Raw genomic sequence first — 23,337 nt, 5'->3', positions numbered from 1 at the left:
GAAGGAAGGTCATGTGACGAAGCCTCAAGATTTTGTTTGTGAAGTGACTCGCAAATGCCTCACAGCTAATGTCCAATTGGCTATTATTTTGGTGCCCTTCATTGAGGGTGTTGAGGGATCGGAGTATCCTAAATAATTGTGCCAGGCGCAAGTGCGCAGATGCAATGCTAGTCGAGTAAAAGTTTTGTTTCACTGACTTCACTGCCATCTCATAGACTATTAACTGCATTCTATAAGAAGCTCTCGATTCTTCATCGCGAGTCTTCCTCCAAACTCCCTCTAGCTGTCTCAGTTCCCATTTCTTCTGGCGGAGCTCCTCCGTATACCATGGAGCCCTCTTGAAACTGAGTTGGAGAGGGCATTTGGGAGCTATCTCATCAATGGTTGCCAGCATTCTGTCATGCCAGTCGCTGACCAGTCCATCTAGAGAAGTGCCGGTGGCATTGGGTGCCGCAGAGCATTCAGGAATCCAGTTGGATCCATAAGTCTCCTTGGGCAAGCTGAAGTGTGCTCGGTGCCCAATTGAGGGGGAGGTGGCAACCTAAGCCGAGTCTTCAGGGTATAGTGGTCCGACCATTGCATGGCAGTAGTCGTGACCGGATCCACACCCAACCCTGCACCGAAAATCAAGTCCAGGGTGTGACCTGCTTGGTGGGTAGGGCCAACAACTAATTGCGAGAGCCCTAGCATCGCCATGGCTATCAGCAGGTCCAGCCCGTTGCCAAAAGATGGCAATTCCGCATGAATATTAAAGTCCCCGAGAATTAATAGTCTGGGGAACTGTAATGTCCAGGTGATAGCAGTGCAGTGCAGGCAGGGCATCTGGAGGTGCATTGGGTGCACGATACACCAGCCAGATGGCCATACTCTTGGTGCCCCACCCGAGGCCAACACACTCAATTTCTGGGATTGTTGGCGCAGGGAGAGCCCTGAAGGAGATGTTATTACGGATCAGGATTGCCACTCCTCCCTGCCCCACGGTCCACGACTGATGGAGGATAGAGAACCCGGCGGGGGCCAGGTCTTTGAGAGCGACTGTTTCTCCATTTATGGATCAGGTTTCCATCATGCATGCCAGGTCTACCCCCTGTTCATCAAAGTAAGCTTGCAGAGTGGAGGCTTTGTTATTAATTGACCTGGCATTGCACAGCATCAGTGTCGGAGGTGGGTTGTTCACCCTTGCCTCCACCCTAGTGGCTCGAGATATGGGGCGGAGGTTAGAAGGGGTTCAAGCTTGGTCATTTCTCAAGCCCCTTCTATTGTCCAGCCACCCCCTACCGCTGTCTCTGCCTTTTCCCCTTATTATTGGGATCCCCGACCCCCTTGGGTCCCCCTTTGGTGTTATTGTATCCTTAGTTGAGTTCGGTGTTTGGGAGCTATCCATGACTGATGTTTTCTCCCTGAATTGTCAACTGATTGATTTCTAGGGATTTATTTTGCCCTGGTTCTGATTCTTATTTGGTTGCTTTGGTTCTGGTACCTTTGGTTTTTTCAATTTCAAGTGGACTGTTTTGATTTTGAGTATGTGTGTGTGTGTGTGGTAAAATTCAGGTGGGTTGGGATTCCAGAGGGATGGCCCTGATAATCTTACTGCATCTCAGGGTTACCCAGTCTGGAGTTGGTTTGATTGGTTGCTTGGATGCTAGTACATTTTATTTGCTCCCATTCAGTTTGGGTGGAGGGGGAGGGCACCTTTTTGGTTGGATTTCAGTGAATTAAGTAAGTAAATAATAGCTATAGTAACTTTATAGCTCACCCTTTCTGATTGGCTCAGGGTGGGTAACAGCAAGATAATATACTTTACATAATTAAACAATATATAAATTTAATTAAAATTATGTTATTAAAAGCCACCTCATTAAAACCTTGTTGAGGGGAGAGGCTGATTTATATTGGCAGATCAATATTTTGTAAGTGGGGTTCTTAGGATGGGAGGCCAGCATTTCCTCATTGCTTGTTTCCTGGCCTCAACCATAGGTTTCCTGGAACAGCTCTGTCTTAGAGCAGCTTTCCCCAGCCCCAGGTTTGAGGACCGGTACCGGTCCGTAGATCAGTCGGTACTGGGCCATGGCTCCTCCTCGTCCTCCTCCCCGGCTGCTGCATTGGGGGCTGCCCCGCTACTCTGCCACCGGCTCACCTTTGCTGCTCTCCGATGGCCACCATGGCTTGGGCTCCCCCTCAGCGTGGCACTGCGCAGCTGCTGCTGGCAGCGCCCCCCAGTGGGTGGCAGGAAGTCAGTTGCACCAGATGGAAAGCAACCGAAGCAGGGGCTCAGGCTGTGGTGACGTCCCTCGGCAAGACTACTCCCCCCCCCCCCCGGGCCTCAGTAAAATTGTCAAGCATTGACCGGTCCCCGGTGATAAAAAGGTTGGGGACCACTGTCTTAGAGGCCATCTGGAACTGCTGGAGGTTCTGGAGAGCCCTGATGTCACCAGGGAGAGTGTTCCAGCAGGCTGGGACCAGGGCCAAAAAAGCTGTGGCACTGGTTGATGTCAATTTTACTTTTAGATCCTGAGCAAGTTCTGATCACTTGAAGTTAGTGCTCTTTGGGAGGTACAGTGGAAGAGATGTTCCTGTAGATATAGCGGTATCAGATGTTAAGGGCTTTAAATGTAAGAATCCAAAACCTGAATTTGATTTGGTCTCTAATCTGAAGGCACTGCAGCTGGGAGAGCACTGTTTTAATATATGTTCTTTACTGAGTCCTGGTGAGGACTTGTGCTGCTTCATTCTGGACCAGTTGGAGTTTTCAGTCCAGCTGTCCACAGATATGGCACAAGTTGTCATGTCTGGCAAAGTAGCTGAATTTTACATAACCTATTATCATTTTAGGGTTTTGCAACCCACCCACCCTGACCTGGTATTTTTCTGCATATTGATCCTGAAAAATATCAGCATTTTCTTAGTATTCTTGATCAAAATACCGGTATGTTATTCAGATTTGGTAAATATTTAGGAATGTCAAATATTTTTTAGCTCCATTATAGCCTATGGGGGACCATTGTATTCAATGATCTCCATATGCTATAATAGAGAATTGATCCAGGGGTCTCTGGGGATGCTGTATTTTAAGGTAGATGCACCAAATTTGCAGTATAGCTGCTGGTGACTCCTCAATCACCACTTCCTTGCTTGAAAAACATTAGATCAGTGAGTCCAATTCTATGGACCCCCCTGAGAAGGTGCCCTCATCCTCCATTGTTTCCAATGGAGAGGGGGAGGTATTTAAATATTAAAGGGAATCCCTTTCAAATTTAAATGGATTTTGCAAGCTGTGACAAGCTGCAGTGATGGTATGAGTGAATTTTGGAGGCATTTAAAAGGCTCACAGTTTTAAGTTGAGAGTTCACTCAGTCATTTAAAAGGACTGAGAGCCCTTTAAATGCACTTCAACTTTGGACTTAGCCATTTTGAATAGCTAAAAAATTGGAAGGTGAAGAAATCTGGGTGAATTTTGATACCTGAAAAATAATAAAGAATTTGACAAGCAATATTGAACTGTCTGTATCTGTCTATCATTGCATATAATAATAATAATAATAATAATAATAATAATATATATAATAATTATTATTATTAGATTTATAGCCCGCCACTCCCTATATATCCCCAAGAAAATTACAAAAATGCCTTTGCTGTTTCACCTTTCCTGCTCCAGCTGTTGGGAGCAAGCTGGGATCACTGCCGCAGTGCTGCGGAGGAATCTGCCGCGTGGGAGAGAGGGAGGATGGCTCTTCCCTTTGTCTCCTCTTGGCTGGGCTTTTCAGCCCCCTCCTTTGAAGAGAGGAGAGAGAAATACTCCCAAGTCAGGGCAGATTCCCAGCCCCGTGCCCTGGCGCCCCACAGCCCTACTAGACTGTTGCTGGTTGGTGCTGAGGCAGATAGAAACACAGTGCTGAGTAAAACGGCAGCCACAGCTTTCCTTGTATGGTGTATATTGTGCAAACATTTAGAAATCCTGCTACGGCTTATTTTAGGGGTATATCTTATTTTAGAGGAAACACAGTAGTTACCATGTCTCAGAACATGAGATTCATGGTAAAATTATATAAACACATGAAAGTGCATACTGTAGGTTCAAAATAAATCAAATATTACTAATTACTAGTGTTATAAAGCTTGCCCCTGTATTCAGATAGGCTAGGAAACAAGTAAAAAAACAAGAAATTGAGTTAAAGCTAAATAGAAGGCAATATGGTACAACCAGCATATGTTGCTCACTGTTTCACTAATTAACAGGTTGGCATATTTAATAAATGTTCTTTGATACCTCATACCTCTCTATAGTGACAGACCATATAACTCAACAAATGTATATTTTCAGGGAAATGAACAATATATAGACCATTCAAGTTCTGTTGGTCACATGTTGTATCTCTTTATTTCTACTGTTAACACTGTAACCAAGTTGAGAGGGGAACAAATTAAAAACTATACAGTATTTGAAAGAAACACATGGCTGTCAGAATATTATATTGTTATGTTTGAACCAAATGATAATAATATGTAATTTTCTACCTCTCTTTCTCTACCTCATTTAAGGGGACTTTACTAAATTAAGTTAGGACAATTGTTGCTTGTTTGCTGACTCTTTTCTGCCATCTGGTGGACACATCTGTATTTTACCATCATAGTGTAGAAGCTTGCTACTTTAAAAAAGGGAGGAGTTGGTTCAACTTCTGTTCTTTATCTGCTATGTTCTCGCTCTGCATGTCTGATCGGTATTGTTTTCCCGTCTTATTGATAATGGGATCATGTTGTCTTATGGAACTTACTGGATTTTTATGATTTGTTTCTTCACAAGATGTCTGTAAGCCACCTATGTTCACTTCTAACATTTAGAAGCACTAACTGTTAACAATGAGATTCCATTCTGATGGAATATTTTCACCTCTTCTGATATGAATGTGACAGCTTAGAAAGTATCTCTATTTAATAGAATCTTCTTTAGAAAGAGTCACAAAAGCAGTGTAAGTTCAGAATAAGACAAACTGCACGTTTATGTGAGGATTATCTGTTTTTTAAAAAAACTAATTGTAGTATTTGCTGCCAAAATCATGCTTCAAAACATTTTTTCAGTGTATTAAATAGTTTCTGTAGTAGAAAATTGGCATCTTATTTTAGTTTGAACTATTTAATTAAAAACTGCAGTAGCATATGTATTTAAGAAGAGCCTTGCTAGATAAGAGTAGTGGTCTATCTAATCAAGCATGCAAGCTCACATAGTAACTAACCAGCTCCTCTGGAGGATCAATGACAGATCATAGAAGCTGAGATCTTTCTCCTGGATCTGAGATTCAGAAATGTATACCTCTAAATGTGGAAGTTCACTCATTCACCAGAGCTTTTTCCCACTTAGTTTTCGCAAATTTAACCAGCATTAGCCTATATTTGAAGGGATATTTTGTCGCAATATGCATCACCCTCAGTTACCAACATTGAACTTCATTTGTCACATTGTCAACTACTCACTCAGTTTGCTGTCATCAGCAAACTTGGTCACTATGTCACCCCTAGTTCAAGATCTTATGAATTATTTAAATTAAATGGTACCAGCCTCAATACCAAATGTTTTGGAATCCCACTACTTATTTTTCTCCATTGTGAGAATTGTCTAATTATTCCTGCTGTTTACTTCTGTCTTTTAACCAGTTTTGAATCTATAAGAGAACCCATCCTCTTATCTCTTGACTACTAAGGGATAAGAACCTTTCCCTGCCCTCATTTAAGGAGGGAAGGTTGGGGTCTTCTGCCGAAGAGCGCAGTAGCTAAGCCTTTCTGCTTAGTGTGAACAGAGAGATGGATGCCTCAGAGCCCTGAGTCCACTGGACACCACCCCAGATGTGGAGAGGTGTTTACAAATCCCAGTGGAAGGAAGTGAGCCCTCAGCTGATGAGCCCCTGTGCTCAATGTAAGCATTAGTTAAGCCCCTCTGCTCAATGTGAGCAGGACAGGTGCCTCACAGCCTTGAAGCTCCAAATACCCTGTCTGTCGGTCTGCCTGCCTGTCCATCCATCAATCTTTTTAGATTTTATACCACTGCCATACGCCACAGGGCAGTTTACATGGAATGTAACACCATACATTATGTAATAACACAACATATCACTAACAATTCTAACAATAAATATAAGTTTAACAGATTACTATAATTAATTCATTGAACAATTTCAATAGAATTACTTTAACAGAATTACTTTCATAAATTTTAATAGAATTACTTTAATAAATCTAAATAAATAAACAGAACCCCGAGGGAGGTCAAAAGCATTTGGATTATGGGGGGTATGGCTTGAGGAAGACCGTGGGATGTTTTTAGGCCAGAACAACCTCAGTCGAATGCCTAGTGGAGGAGCTCCCTTTTGCAGGCCCCGTGGAATTCTGGGAGTTTGACCAGGGCCCTGATCTCTTCAGGGTGCTCATTCCATCAGGTGGGGGCCCGTACCCCTTGTTGAGGTCTGACATACTTTGGGGCCAGGGATTACTAGCCAGTTGTTGGTGGCAGAGTGTAGTGCTCTTTTGGGGGTATAGTCAGAGAGATTGTCTCTCAGGTTCAATGGGCCTAGACCGCGTATGGCCTTGAAGTTAATTACTTGAACCTTAAGACTAATCCAAAATTCATTTGGGATCCAGTTGAGGTGTTGGAGTACCAGTCGAATGTGGGATCTGCATGGTGTATTTGTAAGGATCCTGGCCACCGTATTCTGAAGCAGTAGTAGTTTCTGGATCAAGGATAAGGGTAGGCCTGCATAGAGTGAGTTGCAGAAATCCAGTCAAGAGGTGACTGTCACATGGATCACCGTGGCTAGGTGTTCTGGTGCCATGTAGGATGCTAGTAGCTTGGCTTGGCATAGATGGTAGATGACCTGACATGCTACTTTAGTTATCTGCGCCTGCATAGAGAGCGTGGCTTCGAGGAGCACACCCAGGTTTTTGGCTGAATGGGATACTGCTAGTCGCACTCCATCCAGGTTGGGCAAGCATGCTTCCTCGCTTGGTCCCTTCTTACTCAGCCACAGGACCTGCATCTTTGAAGGATTGAGCTTCAGACGACTGTTTGAGCCACTTCATCAGTGCTTCCAAGCATCTGGCTAAGGATTTTGGGGGAGAGTCAGGACAGTCATCCGTTAGGAGGAAGAGCTGGGGATCATCCGCATATTGGTGGCAATATACCATGGGAACTGTCTTATGCGGTCAGCACTGCCTGTTGAACTTTGGAGGGCCACTATTGGTGTTGCTATTGTTGTTTACTTTGACAGTCCATCAGCGCCTAAGTGTCTACAGAGGGTGCCGCAACACACCCCACCACAAAATACTGAACTCTGGAAAACCATGTAGAGATATTGTAAGCAACTCATGCAAGTGAAATTGTATGAACCTTGCCTCACAAATCATGACCCAGGTGATTTTTGTAACACTTTAAGGTTCATGTGCTGGGTTGATCCCATCACTTCTGATGACTCCCTTAATATATGGAATTAATTTCCAGCTCTAGATCCCAGCCAAGAACTCCATGAATTTAATTGGGATGTGGTAGGTTTAATGGTCTTAAAGTGGAGTAACGTGTTGAGAAATGTTAGGTATTTTTGTTTGTGCTTATGACTGCTGAGGGAGAGAATATCACCAGAGGGACAAAATTCTGTAGACCATGAAGCCGGACAAATTTGCTAGCGTTGTTTCCACTAAAGTGACCTACCATTCCCCCCCCCCCCCATTTAGTTCCCTCTATTCCCCAAACACTGAACGAGGAGGATTGAGGGATTGTCCAGTGTGGCATTTTTTAGGTCGTGGGGGACAATATGCACTCCCCTATACAACTTAAGAGCCTCTTGTGGCGCAGAGTGGTAAGGCAGCAGACATGCAGTCTGAAAGCTCTGCCCATGAGGCTGGGAGTTCAATCCCAGCAGCCGGCTCAAGGTTGATTCAGCCTTCCATCCTTCCGAGGTCAGTAAAATGAGTACCCAGCTTGCTTGCTGGGGGGTAAACGGTAATGACTGGGGAAGGCACTGGCAAACCACCGTGTATTGAGTCTGCCATGAAAACGCTAGAGGGCGTCACTCCAAGGGTCAGACATGACCCAGTGCTTGCACAGGGGATATCTTTACCTTTACCTTATACAACTTGTGTGTTCATACAATTGGACCTTTGTATGCAAGCCACTACCTGTAAACAGAAGAGATCAGAAACGCTGGTTGATTGCAGGAAAATTATCAGCAAATGGAGTAGTCAAATATTTGGGAGACTGAGTGGTTAACATTTTGGGCAGGATAATTTGTGTGCAAAAACTAGAGCACTGGTTTTTGTCATGCTTCTTGATTATTTTAGTTGGAAAAAGTAAAGAATTCACATAAGCACAGTGAAAAATACTGTGTTTAAAAATGTATGAGTGGTAATCATGTCTGTTTAAGATAAGATAAAAATACAAAACGTTGTTTCACTTCCCCATATGCCAGAATGAACTTTTCAGTTCTTTTGCTTAACCTAAAACAGCCTTTCTCAACCCTTTTACCACTGAAACATTTTGGGGCTTTGAGAAACCCCAGAAGTAATGTCAGCTGGCCATTCCCCAGAAGGCACATGTCACTAGAAGTGTCTTCACTCAGACATGGCCACCGGATGTGACATCATGCTCCATTTCCCCCCCTCTGCCCTCCCATGCCAGAAGTGGCCTAGTGGCCTACTCCTCTGGGCTGGGAATAGGTTTGGGGCAGACATCCACTGCTCTATCATCCACTGCCACACCTACCCCCCACAGTTAAGTTAAAAAGTGGACTCTCTGGACTCTAGTTGCTACCACATGCAATAAGCCTTGGCCAGCAAGGATTTTTATGACCAGAGCCCCTCCCCGTTCCACCCCCTCGAGGCCCATCATTGGCCATTTTGAGGGTTGGTGGTTGAAATAATCATATATGGACATATTACTTGACTAGTATTCAAGCCCGCTGTAAAATAAATACAGCGGGCGCTAGGCATTTTTATCTTTTAAAAGATACCTGCAAGGGGAAATTCTGGCTCCTGCAATCATAGCAATACTGTGATGAAAAAGTTGTGATCTAATTTTCTAGTGCTTACAACTCTTATAAGTACATTGACTGCAGCCTGAAAATCCTAATCAGTAGACCCATAGTTTCACAAATTGATTTGGTAACCAATGAAACCTACTATATGTAAAAGAAAAGCAAAGAAAAGCTCAGGCTAAGTTGTGGTTCAGAGATGGGTCATGAAGTTCAAAAATATTGAGTTGTCACCACCCATTGCATTGTCTTCCTTTCTGTCCACAAAGTCTACCTTCCGCATTCACTACTTCCAAATCTAAGAATTTCTAAACTGGAGTGGCTGGCTCTGTGGGTTGTTTTTTTATATTCAGATGCCTCTCCAAGACTAAAGGGGACAGAGCTTCGGTGAGACTGACCACCCCTCTCCCTCATGGCGTGTAAAAGTGGGCAATGAGAGGATTGGTAGGGGAGATTATAAACCTGTCCCTGTCTTCAGGAACTTTCCTGGAGAGATTAAAGAGGCAATTGTCTGGCCTCTACTAATAAAACCATAACTTGATCTGTTGGATCCTGCCAACTACTTCCCAGTCTCACATTTGGTGTTTCTGGGTAAGGTGTTTGAGCCTGTAGCTGTGGTACAACTTCAAGCATTTCTGGAGGAAGCACAGGTCTTGGACCCATTTAATTCCAGTTTACAGCATGTTCATGGGGTGGAAATGGCATTAGTCATGCTCACAGATGACCTTTGAGGCAGCTGGACTCAGGTGGCTCAGTACTGCTTATGTTACATGACCTTACAGTGTTTGACAGTCGACCATGAGCTTCTGGCTTATCACCTCACCAACCTGGGGATACAGGAGTTGGCCTTGCAGTGACCAATCTCCTTTCTTCAAGGTTAGAAACAAAGCGTAGCTGATAAGAAAGAGCAATTGTACTGCTGCTCACTCCCTTGCGAAATGCCACAGGATGCAATTCTCTCTCCCATATTATTCGTCTATATATGCCCTCTTACACAACTGGTCTGGAAATATTGGCTAGGATGCAACCTGTATGCTGATGAACAAACCAGCTCTACCTGTTGATGGACAGCTAGCCAGATACACTCCCAGATTTTTTGGCCAGATTCTGGAGGCTGTGGCTGGATTGCTCTGATAGAGCCTCTTGAAACTTAACCTCTCAAAGACGGAGGTCCTGTGGCTGGGAAAGAAGAGGTCTGTAGAGGAAGCATGTCCACCCTTATCTTCATGCACCATCAAGAGTTAGGGGGTGAACTTTGAATTCTCCTTATTGATGAGGACACAGTTCACAGATGTGGCATGTGGCATGCCAGAAGTTTTTCCTTCTATATCAACTGAAGCTACTAGTGCCCTATCTGGCCCTTTGAAAACTAATCAAAGTTAAACATGCAACCGTTACCTCCAGGCTGATTTACTATAACTCGATTTACTTAGGGCTACCCTTCACTCTGACAAAGAAATTACAACTGGGGCAGAATGCAGCTGCACAAATCCTTATGGGAACCCTGTGGAGGGCTAATATTTGACCTGCTCTCCAGCAGCTACATTGGCTACCAGTGGAGTTCTGGATTAGGTTCAAAGTTTTGGTATTGACCTTTAAGACCCTATGTGATTTAGGACCTGCATACCTGAGGGTCACCTCTCCCAGTATGTTCCCTGGAGATCATTCTGTTCTGTGAATACCAACGTGATGGTAATCCCTGGCCTCAAATACTTTCACCTTGCCTTGACCAGGGCCAAGGCTATTTTGGCTCTGGCTCTGACCTAGTGGAATGAGTTGCCAGTAGAAATCCAGGCCCTGACTGATCTGTAAAGTTCCACAGGGCTTGCGAAACTACACTTTTCTGCCAGACTTAAGGCTGAGGTCATGGCTGTCTGGTAATGATATGGTCCTAGAATCATAGAATCATAGAATCATAGAGTTGGAAGGGGCCATACAGGCCATCTAGTCCAACCCCCTGCTCAACGCAGGATTAGCCCTAAGCATCCTAAAGCATCCAAGAAAAGTATGTATCCAACCTTTGCTTCAAGACTTCCAGTGAGGGGGAGCTCACCACCTCCTTAGGCAGCCTATTCCACTGCTGAACTACTCTGACTGTGAAAACATTTTCCTGATATCTAGCCTAAATCGTTGTACTTGAAGTTTAAACCCATTACTGCGTGTCCTCTCCTGTGCAGCCAGCAGAAACAGCATCCTGCCCTCCTCCAAGTGACAACCTTTCAAATACTTAAAGAGGGCTATCATGTCCCCTCTCAACCTCCTTTTCTCCAGGCTGAACATTCCCAAGTCCCTCAACCTATCTTCATAGGGCTTGGTCCCTTGGCCCCAGATCATCTTCGTCGCTCTCCTCTGTACCCTTTCAATTTTATTGACGTCCTTCTTGAAGTGAGGCCTCCAGAACTGCACACAGTACTCCAGGTGTGGTCTGACCAGTGCCGTATACAATGGGACTATGACATCTTGTGATTTTGATGTGATGCCTCTGTTGATACAGCCCAAAATGGCATTTGCCCTTTTTACCGCTGCATCACACTGCCTGCTCATGTTTAGTTTACAATCCACAAGTACCCCAAGGTCTCGTTCACACACAGTGCTACCTAGAAGCGTATCCCCCATCCAGTAGGCATGCTTTTCATTTTTCTGACCCAGATGCAGAACTTTACACTTATCTTTATTAAATTGCATCTTGTTCTCATTTGCCCATTTTTCCATTGTGTTCAGATCTCGTTGAACTCTGTCTCTATCTTCCGGAGTATTTGCCAGTCCTCGCAATTTGGTGTCATCTGTAAACTTGATGAGTAGTCCCTCCACCCCCTCATCTAGATCATTAATAAATATGTTAAAAAGTACCGGGCCGAGCACCGAGCCCTGAGGTACCCCGCTACTCACCTCTCTCCAGTCTGATGAAACACCATTGACAACAACTCTTTGAGTGCGGTTCTCTAACCAATTCCCTATCCACCTGACTATCTGAAAATCCAGATTGCAGTCCTCCCTCTTTCTCCTTCCCCCTTTTGATCCTCCCAGTCTGATTAGCTATCTAGGGGGTGAGGGGAGAGGTATTGCTTTTATCTGTATTATTTACTATAAACCGCTCTGAGCCCTGCATGGCAGAATCAAATAAATAAATACAAATAAATAAACAAAAGCTCTAACAATTGTAAATGGCCTTTTTGTTTTTGTAGGTACAGAAAAAAATTAATAGTCCTAAAACTGCTCTAAGAATGTGATTGAAACTGGAAATTTCTATGACTGTCATATGGATTTTTTTTTTTGCCTTGCATAACCACCTTTAGCTGCTTTTGAATGCACTTCTGCTTATGCTAACGTTATTGGAGAAATCTGCATTCTTCTGTATAGGAATCTCATCAATAAATTATGAGGTTATTATGAAATCACTTACTATATGTGATAATTATTTACATTTGTAAAGGATCAGATTTTTTATTAGGATTTTGTCCATTGTTATTGCTCAATTAAGAATTTAGACATGAATCTTGTTAGTCCATATTTTCTTACTTTTAAGGATTGGAACAATGGAGGTGTTTGAAAATTTGGTACAACAAAAGGTGTAATGTTTTATAGTCATTTTTGTAATTCATATTGCAATTCGAAACAGAAGTACAAACTTCAGAAGTCACTGAAATTCATAGACTGTAAAAGGTGTAACTTTGCTTAGGGTTGTACTGTTAGATATGTTTTGTAATGTGACCAGATACTTAGTTCATTTTTAATATTTGTGGAATAGTTCCACAGTGCTCATAATGATTTTTACTGTTAGTCTTTACTGTTCATTATCTTTCATTTGCTTTATAGCTTAAGACCAAAGTACCTTACTGAGTTATTTATTTTTATAGTTAAAATTCTGTCTTAAAAAATTTGTTCAGGAAAACGTTATTGTAGTAATTCTGGCTATTCACTAAGCTCTGTAATTAGTTTCCTTTGCTTGTGTATGATAGGAGAATTTGGTTTAGAGATGCTTTTTACTTCTATGGAGCAAAAAGAAATATTGCTGTACTTGAAAGTAAATTAAAGATTCTTATTTTCTGTATTGAATTAAGAGGGTTCAGTGTAGAGGTTAAAGTAGTTGTAGTATAACAAGACTTTCTAAACTCTAGTGTTTAGAATAGCAAATTAGTTGCTGATGAAAGTACTTGCTAAAAATAGTTACTTTTAAGATGACATATTTGCACTGTGTGGTTTGCTAGGTAATTGATGGATCAGATTGTTAAACCACTCATTCTGGTATGCAAGGCACAGAAGACAGAAGGATCCCTACTGTGCATCTTGAGTGTATGAAATAACCCTGAACAAGTTTTGCAAAGAACGTTGGGGGAGAGAGAAAATTTGTAATAAAACATGTGTTCTAAACACTATTGCTTAAATTGAAGAAATGCGAATCTTGTCACAATCAGCAGCTGGGTTACTGCAATATTCTTTTCCTCTCCTAGGGGTTAATTAGCCTTCTTTCAAAATGCTTCTATTTATCTGTAGATTCACATGATTCAGCTAGTGCTGCTTGTACAAAGCAGACCCTTTAACAGGCGGGTGTGTCCAACTGCTTAATTAGCCAGAATAAAAGGTCCTTTGTCAAACAAGCATCTGTTGCTGGTGACACACCTGACAGTCACATTAGGCAAGGATGGGTAGACTGAAGTTGGGCACGTCTCTGCTGTGGCCATATACAGTTCATTTACATATGGACAGCATTATTATATTTCAAAATAGATTAATGTGGTTGTCTTTGTTGTGTTGATAAGCAAGTATCACTTGAAAAGAGCACTATAAAAGAACTATACTAATAATTACTTTGAAACCTAGCTGTAGCAGCAGCAGTTGCAAATAAGAAGTGTTGAATATGCCACATTATTTCTGATTTCTGTGTTGTACTTCTGTGCAGAACACCTTACAGTCATTTTTCTCAAAACAATCCTGTATTGCCATTTCACAGATGGGTACCTAGGCATGAAAGATGCTGATTGGTTCATAACCATCTATTTATGGTTGAGTGGGAATTTAAATTCACATTTAAATACAACATGCTGACTTTTGTATATCCTCTTGCTTATTTGTATCTAATCTTGAGCCTTTGTTTAATTTGTATAATCCATACCATTTGAATACTTGAAGAGTCCATCTGAAACATCAGATTTTGGAATCTTATCTGTGATAGGTAGTTATACAGTAATATCTCAAGATATTTCCTGATGAAAAGCTAGCCATCATACGATTATAAATGTCTTAATATTGGGTCATATTGTTCTGCATAGTGCAATTTTATAGCAGAAAGCTGAATTCCTAAAAATGCAATAGTCTTTTCTTATATATTTGTTAAGCTATATTAGAAGGAAACAGGTTTATTTTATATGACAAGAGCAAAATTTGGAGCTCTATTTTAATGTAAAACTCTTGCTTATGTATGGCACTGATAATTTTACCTTTGTTGGAGTGAATTGTGGTTTCAGATAGAGAGTATACTTCAGCGTATTAAGATTGGTTCAGAGATAATCTCACTCAACCTTGTCTTTAATTTTTGTTCAGTAGAAAATCACACTGCTTTCCTTAGTCTGTATATGAATTTAATTTTCTACCAGTGGAGTTGAGTTGGTGGAATCAGTACTGGTAAATGTGAAAGGACAAGTTCATTTCATAGTAGCATGTGATTACTGCAGTGCATAGTATCTGTAGTTGTTTTGTGTTTTAATATAACATAGAAGAAGAAGAGTTGGTTCTTATATGCTGCTTTTCTCTACTCAGAGGAGTTTCAAAGCAGTTTGCATTCACCTTCCCTTTCCTCTCCCCACAACAGAAAATACAGAAAATAAGAATCTTTAATTTACTTTCAAGTACAGCAATATTTCTTTTTGCTCCACAGAAGTAAAAAGCATCTCTAAACCAAATTCTCCTATCATGCACAAGCAAAGGAAACTAATTACAGAGCTTAGTGAATAGCCAGAATTACTACAATAACGTTGGTTCTCATTGGGAGATGCCTGTCCCATTGAAGGCCAATCAGAGACCACCCTGAGCTTCCCAGCAGTGTGCCAGCCTCCCTCAGTGGGGAGGGCCCTCCTCTACAAGGATCAATTAGGCCAGCTTGTCATTGGAAGTACCATTCACTTTTTATGTGATCTGATGATGATGATATGATATTATATGGTATATATAAATAAATGAGCCACTCAGCATTTTAAATGAAGCTGCACCAACACAAAACAGCTGAAATCAGATGCTGATTTTAGTGTTACCTGATATAGTCATAAATAGTTTCTTTGCTCTTTATTTCCCTTTATCCTTAAATAATTCCTCTCATGCATTAACAGGCGTGCTCGGGGAATTATTAATTCCATTAATATTTGTCTACCTCAATAAACCTTCTAATCTTTGAACTAAAAAAATACTACTCTGGATTTATACAAGGCCAAACCCAATACCAATAGCATGATTTCCAATATTCTTGATGAGGAATTGACCTTGATGTTGAGGATTGGGCCAGGCAGTTGCTGTTTCATTTTTTTTTAATTTAAAAACATTTGGGGGTAATGCCAATTTAAATATAAAATGAACATTAGAGGAGGAGAAATAAGGAACACTAATATGCAGATATACAGAATACAAACATTTTGGCTTCCGGTCGGACTATGACTTACGTTGGTTACCTCTATCTGAATGTAAACAAAGATTATGCCACTTTATTATTCCAACTGGATTTATCTGCCGTCTTTGATACAATGGATCACTTCTCTCAGCATGCCTATTGTCTGTTCCATCTTTGAAGGAACTGAAAACAGTCAAAGCCTGCGCAAGGGCTTTTTCTGTAGCAACCCCACTACTTTAGAATGGTCTGCCATGTGAAGTTCAGAGTGCTTCATGTTAGGTCTTTCTTTAGGAGAGCCTGCCAAGTAGAGCACTTTCATAGACTGTTAAAATAGATTTTAGTTATTTGAAACTCTCATATGTGGTTCATTACATTTTTATGGGATTTGTATTTAATACTGCTGTAAACCAGTATGCTGTGAACCAGAATGCAATAATAAACATGTTTATTAAATTAATATATACATATTGTGGAATATAGCAAGAGATGGGAACAGCAAATACAGGGGGACCAAACCTCTCAATAGGTTGCTGTAATTATTTTTGTGTTTAAAAATGAGAAAATGAACAGTAAAGCAGGGTGACATGATCAAAATGTTGTGCTATATGAAAAACCTGAACAGCAGAATTCTGAAAAGTTAATATTGGTACAAGTGAGCAATCAGGGATTTAAAAATACACCTAACTTTGAAATTTTGCATTTATACAGAAGCCACAATGCAGACGTCAGAGACTGGGTCGGATACAAGTTCGACAGTGACTTTACAGACTTCTGTAGCTGGCCAAGCAGCCGTGCCCACGCAAGTGGTACAGCAGTTACCAGTACAGCAACAGGTAAGTCATACTGCATTTTAAATAAAATATAAAGAAGTCTCCATCCCTTGATGGAGTGGCCATCACTGATCTCCCTCTTTTAAAGTGTCCTGCCATTAGAAAAATGAAGGATGAACTTTGTATAGACTAAAGATACGCTGCAGTGACCCTGATACAAAGATATCTGCAAGGTACCTTGGCAGCTTTCATGTACAGGGAAAACCCTTACATGTGCCTGAAATTAGGTAATTATATTATGACCTAATTTGGATGTGTTATTCTGACTGTGTAAAAATCTATATAGCTCAATATGCTGGATTTTGGACATGAGCCCACAGTGCCATCTTTTGATTGTTGCAGCTATTAAGATGGTATCTTTAAAGAATTCTTTGACCCGGTGTGGATGATTGGATCTTTCCCCACTATGGGTAAAAATGAACACAAAAGCTCTAATGCTAGGAGTATCAACCTTATTCTCTTTTTGTAATTTAGCCTTCTTGCACAAGGCAAACAAAGTATTCAGTTTCTTTAATATTTTTCAGACTAAAATTATCTTTGTAAGTTAGGCAGTGGTTTCCAGCGTTAACCTTCAGACTCCCATATTAACCTGCCAAATTATTATAGCCATCTTCAAGTAACCCTTTCATCAGAGGGTAGATGGATGGTAATCCAAGGTAGGTCCATTTTAGACAGAGCTCCAACACCTTAGAATTCTCTCCCCAGGGGGGATTTATCTGTATTCCTCTATCACAGTCTTCTGCCAGAGTACAAAGTCATTTTTGTTACATTTGGGGTTCTCTTACTGACCTTTATTCTGTATGCTTTTGTTGTCTTATATATATGTACTAGTAAGAAAGCCCATTTTATATGGAAATAAAATGGGCGCTAGAATGGCTCGCGCTCCCCCGGGCGACTCAGAAAGGGTTCGGTGTGGGTGGGGAGGCAGGTGGAAGACGGGCATGGACCGGGCTAGTGGCGCAGCGGGCCTGGGGCAGCCGAGTGGGGTGGAACTCACGTGGGGCAGGCTCCTCACATGTGTCCGTTGGCACTGGCGGCGTGAAGGAGGTGAGGAGTGATCTTCGGGCGCTGGTTCGGGTGGCCATTTTGTCCCGGGCTGCCAGTGAGGGCTGTGCGCTGCGCTGCCGCCGGAGCGGCGGGGCGGGGGAGGGCTTCCGTGCGCAGCAATGTAGAGGCTGGCGAGTCGGCAGGCTGCCATGTCCCGTGTGCCGGCGGCCTGACGCGTGGGAGGCGCTTCCGGTGGCCTGATTCGTTGGAGGTGCTTTGCGGCTCCCAACGCTTCAGGCCGCCGGCAAGGGAGCAACTGCGAGCCGCGCTGTGCGCGGCTTGCAATTGCTCCCTTGGCGGCAGGGCGGGATTGGCCCCGCCGATGGTCTGTCCGGAGGAAGGGGCCAATGGGCACCCTTCCTCATCCCGGACAGAGCCTGTCCTAACTCCTCCCCCCAAGCCCTTACGGCTTTATTTAGTCCACGGCACCCGCGGCACCGCGGGCGGGGTTAGGATTGTTTTGCAGGTTGATTTTAATACCTTTTTAGTGGTTTGCTATCTCTAGGGTCCTAATTAGGTGGAAAGTGTGATAACAAATGAGTTAAATAATGTTCCTCAGCAAGAGTCCAAAGTGTCCAAGAGCCAACAATTGTTTTCTCCTAGCCAGAAATAAAATCTGAATGACAGTGTAAACAAATACATAGTCTAACTAGAGATGGTCATGAACCAGGAACATGCAGTTTGATTTGTTTTTTGTTGCACACCCATAAACTGAACCACAGATCATGATGGACAAAAACCTAAAGCCTTGAGACAAAAGTAAATTTGGTGGCTTGAAAGACCTAAGAAGGAAGTTGACATAGTGGCTTGAAACTTGAGTCTACCCCTGATACCCAAAGCATGACCACCTTCTCCCATGATGTAAACATGCAACCAGTACCTGAAAGAGGTGAAAGGCAGGCACCCCCAGACTTTCTATTGGGACTCCCCAAAGTACCCCCAATAGCAGCAAGGAGGGTGTAATGAATGTGTGTACTCACCCAAGGTACCACTATGTAGGGTAGAGCCAGTCAGGTTCAGAGTACACCCACTGATGGGGGTATTTTATTCAACTCTCCACTTGGTTCTGGAGTGCATCCATCCACCATGGCTTTTCCTTGGAGAGGGGGAAATCATAAGTCCATTCTAATAAATGTTAGGCTTTAGGAGATGCTTTGGTTGAAAGCTAGGATTGAAGGTACCGATTATCAAATAGTTACATGCAGCACTGTATCTTTTCAGTATTGTACAGTTCTGAGCACAGTATTGGAGACCCACTAAGCTTTTTATATTCTCTGTGTGCATCAAAATGCCTTCTTCATGTTTCAATCTATGTTTAACCCACTATAATATATCAAGTTCAGGGAAGCTTCAAATATGCTGACTATTAAAAGAATTGCTTTGTTATCAAACTATCACCTTTTCCCTACAAATACAGCACTTTCATAAAATCGGAAGAGGCGCTAACATTATTCTGGCATTTCAGCCCTTATTTCACTCCAATCCACACAAAAGAAGCATAACAGTATATTCTTCCCTCTGCTTTTCATCTGTCTCACATTTCTGGCTGAGGAGAGATGGGTTGGGGAGAAGTAGAAAGTGCTGTGAAAGGCTTCAGTAAGCATTCAGAGAAGATGTTTTGGAGGTAAAGACAAATCTTCACTGAAAATGAGAATTAAAATCAGCTGTAAGTCTAGAACTGTGAATATCTTAAGGGCAAAAGCACAGCAAATTGCTTTGCCTTAAAAGGATTACTAGGATGAAGAATAACCTCGCCACTGGTGAATTGGTGAGTGCTTTTCTGGAACTTTGCTCCTTGTTCTTTCGGCCATATAATTCATAGGTTATTCCCCTCATGCTGACTGTGTGACAGTATGGTTAAGTCAACATACATAATTTCACCACTCAGCTGTGGACATAACACATGACTTTTATAGCTTTGCATCTTCAAATGAGAAATTGTATATAGCACAGAGCAGTGATAAATTGAACACTACGAAGTGTGTGTGTGTGTGTGTGTGGGGGGGGGGTATTAATCTTTCACCAGGCTAGTAATCTAAGGCTGGAAAAGAAAATTAAAGATTCCTTAGCTATTAAACTGGTGTTGGCATGAAGGCAGTGCAAGGCTTTTTATTATTTTAGATATGTTATTTTGCCCTGTGCAGTATAAAGCATTTGCAGGCTAAAATAATTACTATTTGTCTGATAATTATTTTTATTAATGTTTTTCACAGAAACAAGAGAAACAAAAAAAAATAAAAAGGGCAAAGAAGAGACAACTTAAATTTCTTATGTTACATTATGCATCCCACCAGATTATAAACCATCAAATTCTGATTATACCATCTATACATTTCTTAATTTTTAGGTTACAAAAAACATTTCTACATTTATTTTCTTTGTTCTTCAAAACTACAGGTCATCCAGTAATTTTTCTCTCTTGCAAGAAGTCAATAAAAGGTTTCCAACATGTCATAAAGGGATATATTGTCTTTTCTCTGACCACTGTTGTAAGTTTAGGGATTTTGATATCAGGGCTCTCTCAGCCTCACCCACCCCACAGGGTGTCTGTTGTGGGGAGAGGAATGGGAAGGCGACTGTAAGCCGCTTTGAGCCTCCTTTGGGCAGGGAAAAGTGGTATATAAGAACCAACTCTTCTTCATTTCTGTGGTTCTCTTTCAAGGGGCTTCTTGTTTTACACAGTGTTACCTAAAAGCGTATCCCCCATCCAGTAGGCATGCTTTTCATTTTCTTGACCCATATGCAGAACTTTACACTTATCTTTATTAAATTGCATCTTGTTCTCATTTGCCCATTTTTCCATTGTGTTCAGATCTCATTGAACTCTGTCTCTATCTTCTGGAGTATTTGCCAGTCCTCCCAATACATTTTTAATGTATTTGCTCATCCAAAAGATTACTTATTGCAGGCTCCTCTGTTGGTCTGCTGATAACCTGATCTGTGCTTCATTACATCTTGAACTGGCTGGTGCCATCACTTCCTTTTTGATCTTTCAGAGACATAAAGTTAGGTTATTTACAGTGGATGCCATATGTCATGAAAGCTAGATTGACGTGTTATCTGCATATTCTTTACATTGCATTATGTGTGAAATGTACTGTTGAAGCAATAAGTTAAGAACAGAAAATTTAAAAACTTCAATTGAGTGGGAGTTGAAAGAACATGTATAAAAACGTTTATTACAAACCATAATATCTTAATCACTGTCAGATGAAATACTATATCTTGTGATATAGTATTTCATCTGACACTGATTAAGATCAGTTCCCTTATGGTTGCCAGCTCCAGTTTGGGAAATTCTTGGACATTTAGAGGGTGAGGTTTGAGAAGGGAAGCAACCTCAGCAAGGTATAATGCCATAGTCCATCCTACAAAGTGGCCATTTTCCCCAGGAGAACTGATCTTTATTATCAGGAAAGCAACCTTTCCTCTGGAGGAACTAGTTCCTCTGGAGGAAATGGCTGCTTTGGAGGGTGAAGTCTGTGACATTATACCCTTCTGAGGTCCTCGTCAAACCTCACCATCTCCACACTCTACCAAACAGCCAATTTAAGTATCCAATTAATTGACCAACTTCACAATTGGAATATTTTTTGATCCCTTTAAAAATAATTACTGCTGAACTTGTGTTTTTCTCTGCTGTGGCACTGGTGTGTTTAGGAAGCTATCTTCCATAACCACAAAATTCTTCATGCCTTTATAAAATTTAAATGTTTTACAGTGCAGTCAGAATCAGAGTTATAGTCTCTTATAGTAAGGATGTTTGGGTATTGGGTTATGTTATGAAAAATACTCAATATTTCAGTTGTGTGTTATATACAATATAGTATTTAAACTTTATCCAGAGTTTGTCATTTAAATTAATATATGCATGAAAAGGTATTTTATATATATAGATAGAAGGCACACATGAAATAGCATTAGGTCTTACAGTTCAGTTCTTATCAACAATATGTTGTACTATTGTATATTACAATAAAATTTTAAGTGAACATACAGTAACTGGGGGTTTCCTTACTTTGCAGTTATGTTGAAGTCTTGTACATTGTCATAATATTTCCCCAGTTTTATTATACCAACTTGTGATTGTGATGGCAGGTAGTTCCCCCCCCCCTTCCATTCTCCTCCTGGGGCGAGGACATCTTGTTGGGTGAGATTCCACCGGTGGATCAAGGGAGGCAGGTCCCTTGGTGGCGCTCACCCGGTCCCTTCAGTTCGGTTTCTGCCTCGGAGGGAGAGCAGGGAGCTGGAAGATCTGCATAGATTTTACCTCAGATTCTACCTTTACCTCATTCCTATTGTTTCCTTGTTTGTTCGTGGCTACCTCCTCGACAGTCTCCGTTTGTGTGTTTGCCTCTCCTCCTTCCAATCTTCGCTTGAATAATATCAATCTTGGGTCAGCCAAAACTGGACCTATTTGCAACAGCAGACAACAGTCAGCTGCCCAGATTCTTTTCCCGATACTTCCATCCATCAGCGGAGAAGACAGACATACTATTGGCCCAGTAGCCAACAGGCCTGCTGTATAACTTTCCACCGTTCCCGGTGATCACACGCCTGCTCACAAGAGTGAAAGAACTCAAGGCAGAGGTGATACTAATAGCACCAAGATGGTCACGTCGACCGAGGTTTTCAACCCTAGTGTGCATGTTGGTGCAGGAGCCACTACAGATACCAGTGCAACCGGACATGCTTCAACAAGGACCTATTTGGCATCCAGATCCGGAATGGCTCAAACTGACCACCTGGAGGTTGAGCGGGGCCACCTGATGAAGGATGGCTACAGTATGGAAGTAGTTGATACAATGATGGCATCAAGGCGTCAATCAACCAACAGGATCTACAATACCACATGGAAGGCATTTGTTCGCTGGTGTCGGCGGAAAAAGGTGAACCACCTATCTCCAAGACTAAGAGATGTCTTACAGTTCCTTCAAGATGGTCTGGCACAAAGGTTGAAGGTGACAAGTGGCGGCCTTGGTATCTGTCCTACCAAATTTTAAAGGCAAGCCGATTTCTAAAAATCCTCATACAATACGTTTCCTCAAAGGGGCTACCCAGATTCAGGGCCCAATTGCCCGTAGATTCCCTACTTGGAATCTGAATAAAGTTTTAACAGGAATGACGAGACACCCCTTTGAGCCAATAATGGACATTTCATTGAAACATCTGAGGATGAAGACAATCTTCCTTACAGCGGTGACTTCAGCCAGAAGGATATCAGAACTGGCAGCTGTATCGGTCAGAAAAGAACTCTGCATCTTTCACAAGGATAAAGTGGTACTAAGAACAGATCCAGCTTTCAAACCAAAGGTTCTGTCCAACTTCCATCTTTTTTTTTTATTTAAGATTTTTATTTTTGTTTCCAAGATTAAGGAGAATACATGTAATCTACATTATTAATACAGAAAAAAGAAAGGTTATGCTCATTTAATACATTTAGTTCCCCGTTTCAATCCCCTTTTGTATTATTTTCTTATTTTAATTTCCAAGATTAAAGATAGTACAATGCAAGTAATCTACATTATTGATACAGAAAGAAAAAGAAAAAGAAAAAAATTATACTCTTCATTTAATACACTTAATACCCCGTTTCAATCCCCTTTTAACTTATTTTCTTAGGTAAATCAGATAAGGGCCCCATTGTTCTTGAAAGAATATAAGACCCCACATAGCTACAGTATTCTGGACTTTTACCCAAAGCTTATAAGCTTTTTCACGTTTCCACCACATTTGAAAAGAGAAGCCTACTTTGTTACCATTGTTTCAGCATTTGTTTGCATAGTTTTTAACAATTTTAACAGTCATTTTTGGTGTCCCAAAACACCTATAAATCAATTTATACTTA

At 41.6% G+C, this 23,337-nt stretch overlaps 1 protein-coding gene across 10 annotated transcripts in view; it reads left to right on the top strand.

Annotated features, from left to right (window-relative positions):
- Window positions 1-23,337, top strand: part of RFX3 (regulatory factor X3) — a 214,897-nt gene that overhangs the window by 70,083 nt on the left and 121,477 nt on the right. For all 10 annotated transcript variants that reach the window (XM_077344913.1, XM_077344912.1, XM_077344914.1 and 7 more), the window contains one exon: window positions 16,321-16,445. In XM_077344913.1, coding sequence (XP_077201028.1) covers window positions 16,329-16,445 — 117 coding nt within the window. In that variant the 5' untranslated portion in view covers window positions 16,321-16,328. Of the gene's footprint in view, window positions 1-16,320; window positions 16,446-23,337 lie in introns of those variants that run through there.

Source organism: Paroedura picta, chromosome 7 (assembly GCF_049243985.1).
Source record: "Paroedura picta isolate Pp20150507F chromosome 7, Ppicta_v3.0, whole genome shotgun sequence".
Lineage (NCBI taxonomy): Eukaryota > Metazoa > Chordata > Lepidosauria > Squamata > Gekkonidae > Paroedura > Paroedura picta.
Note: the sequence above shows the minus strand (reverse complement) of the source record. Positions and strands in the feature narration are given on the sequence as shown.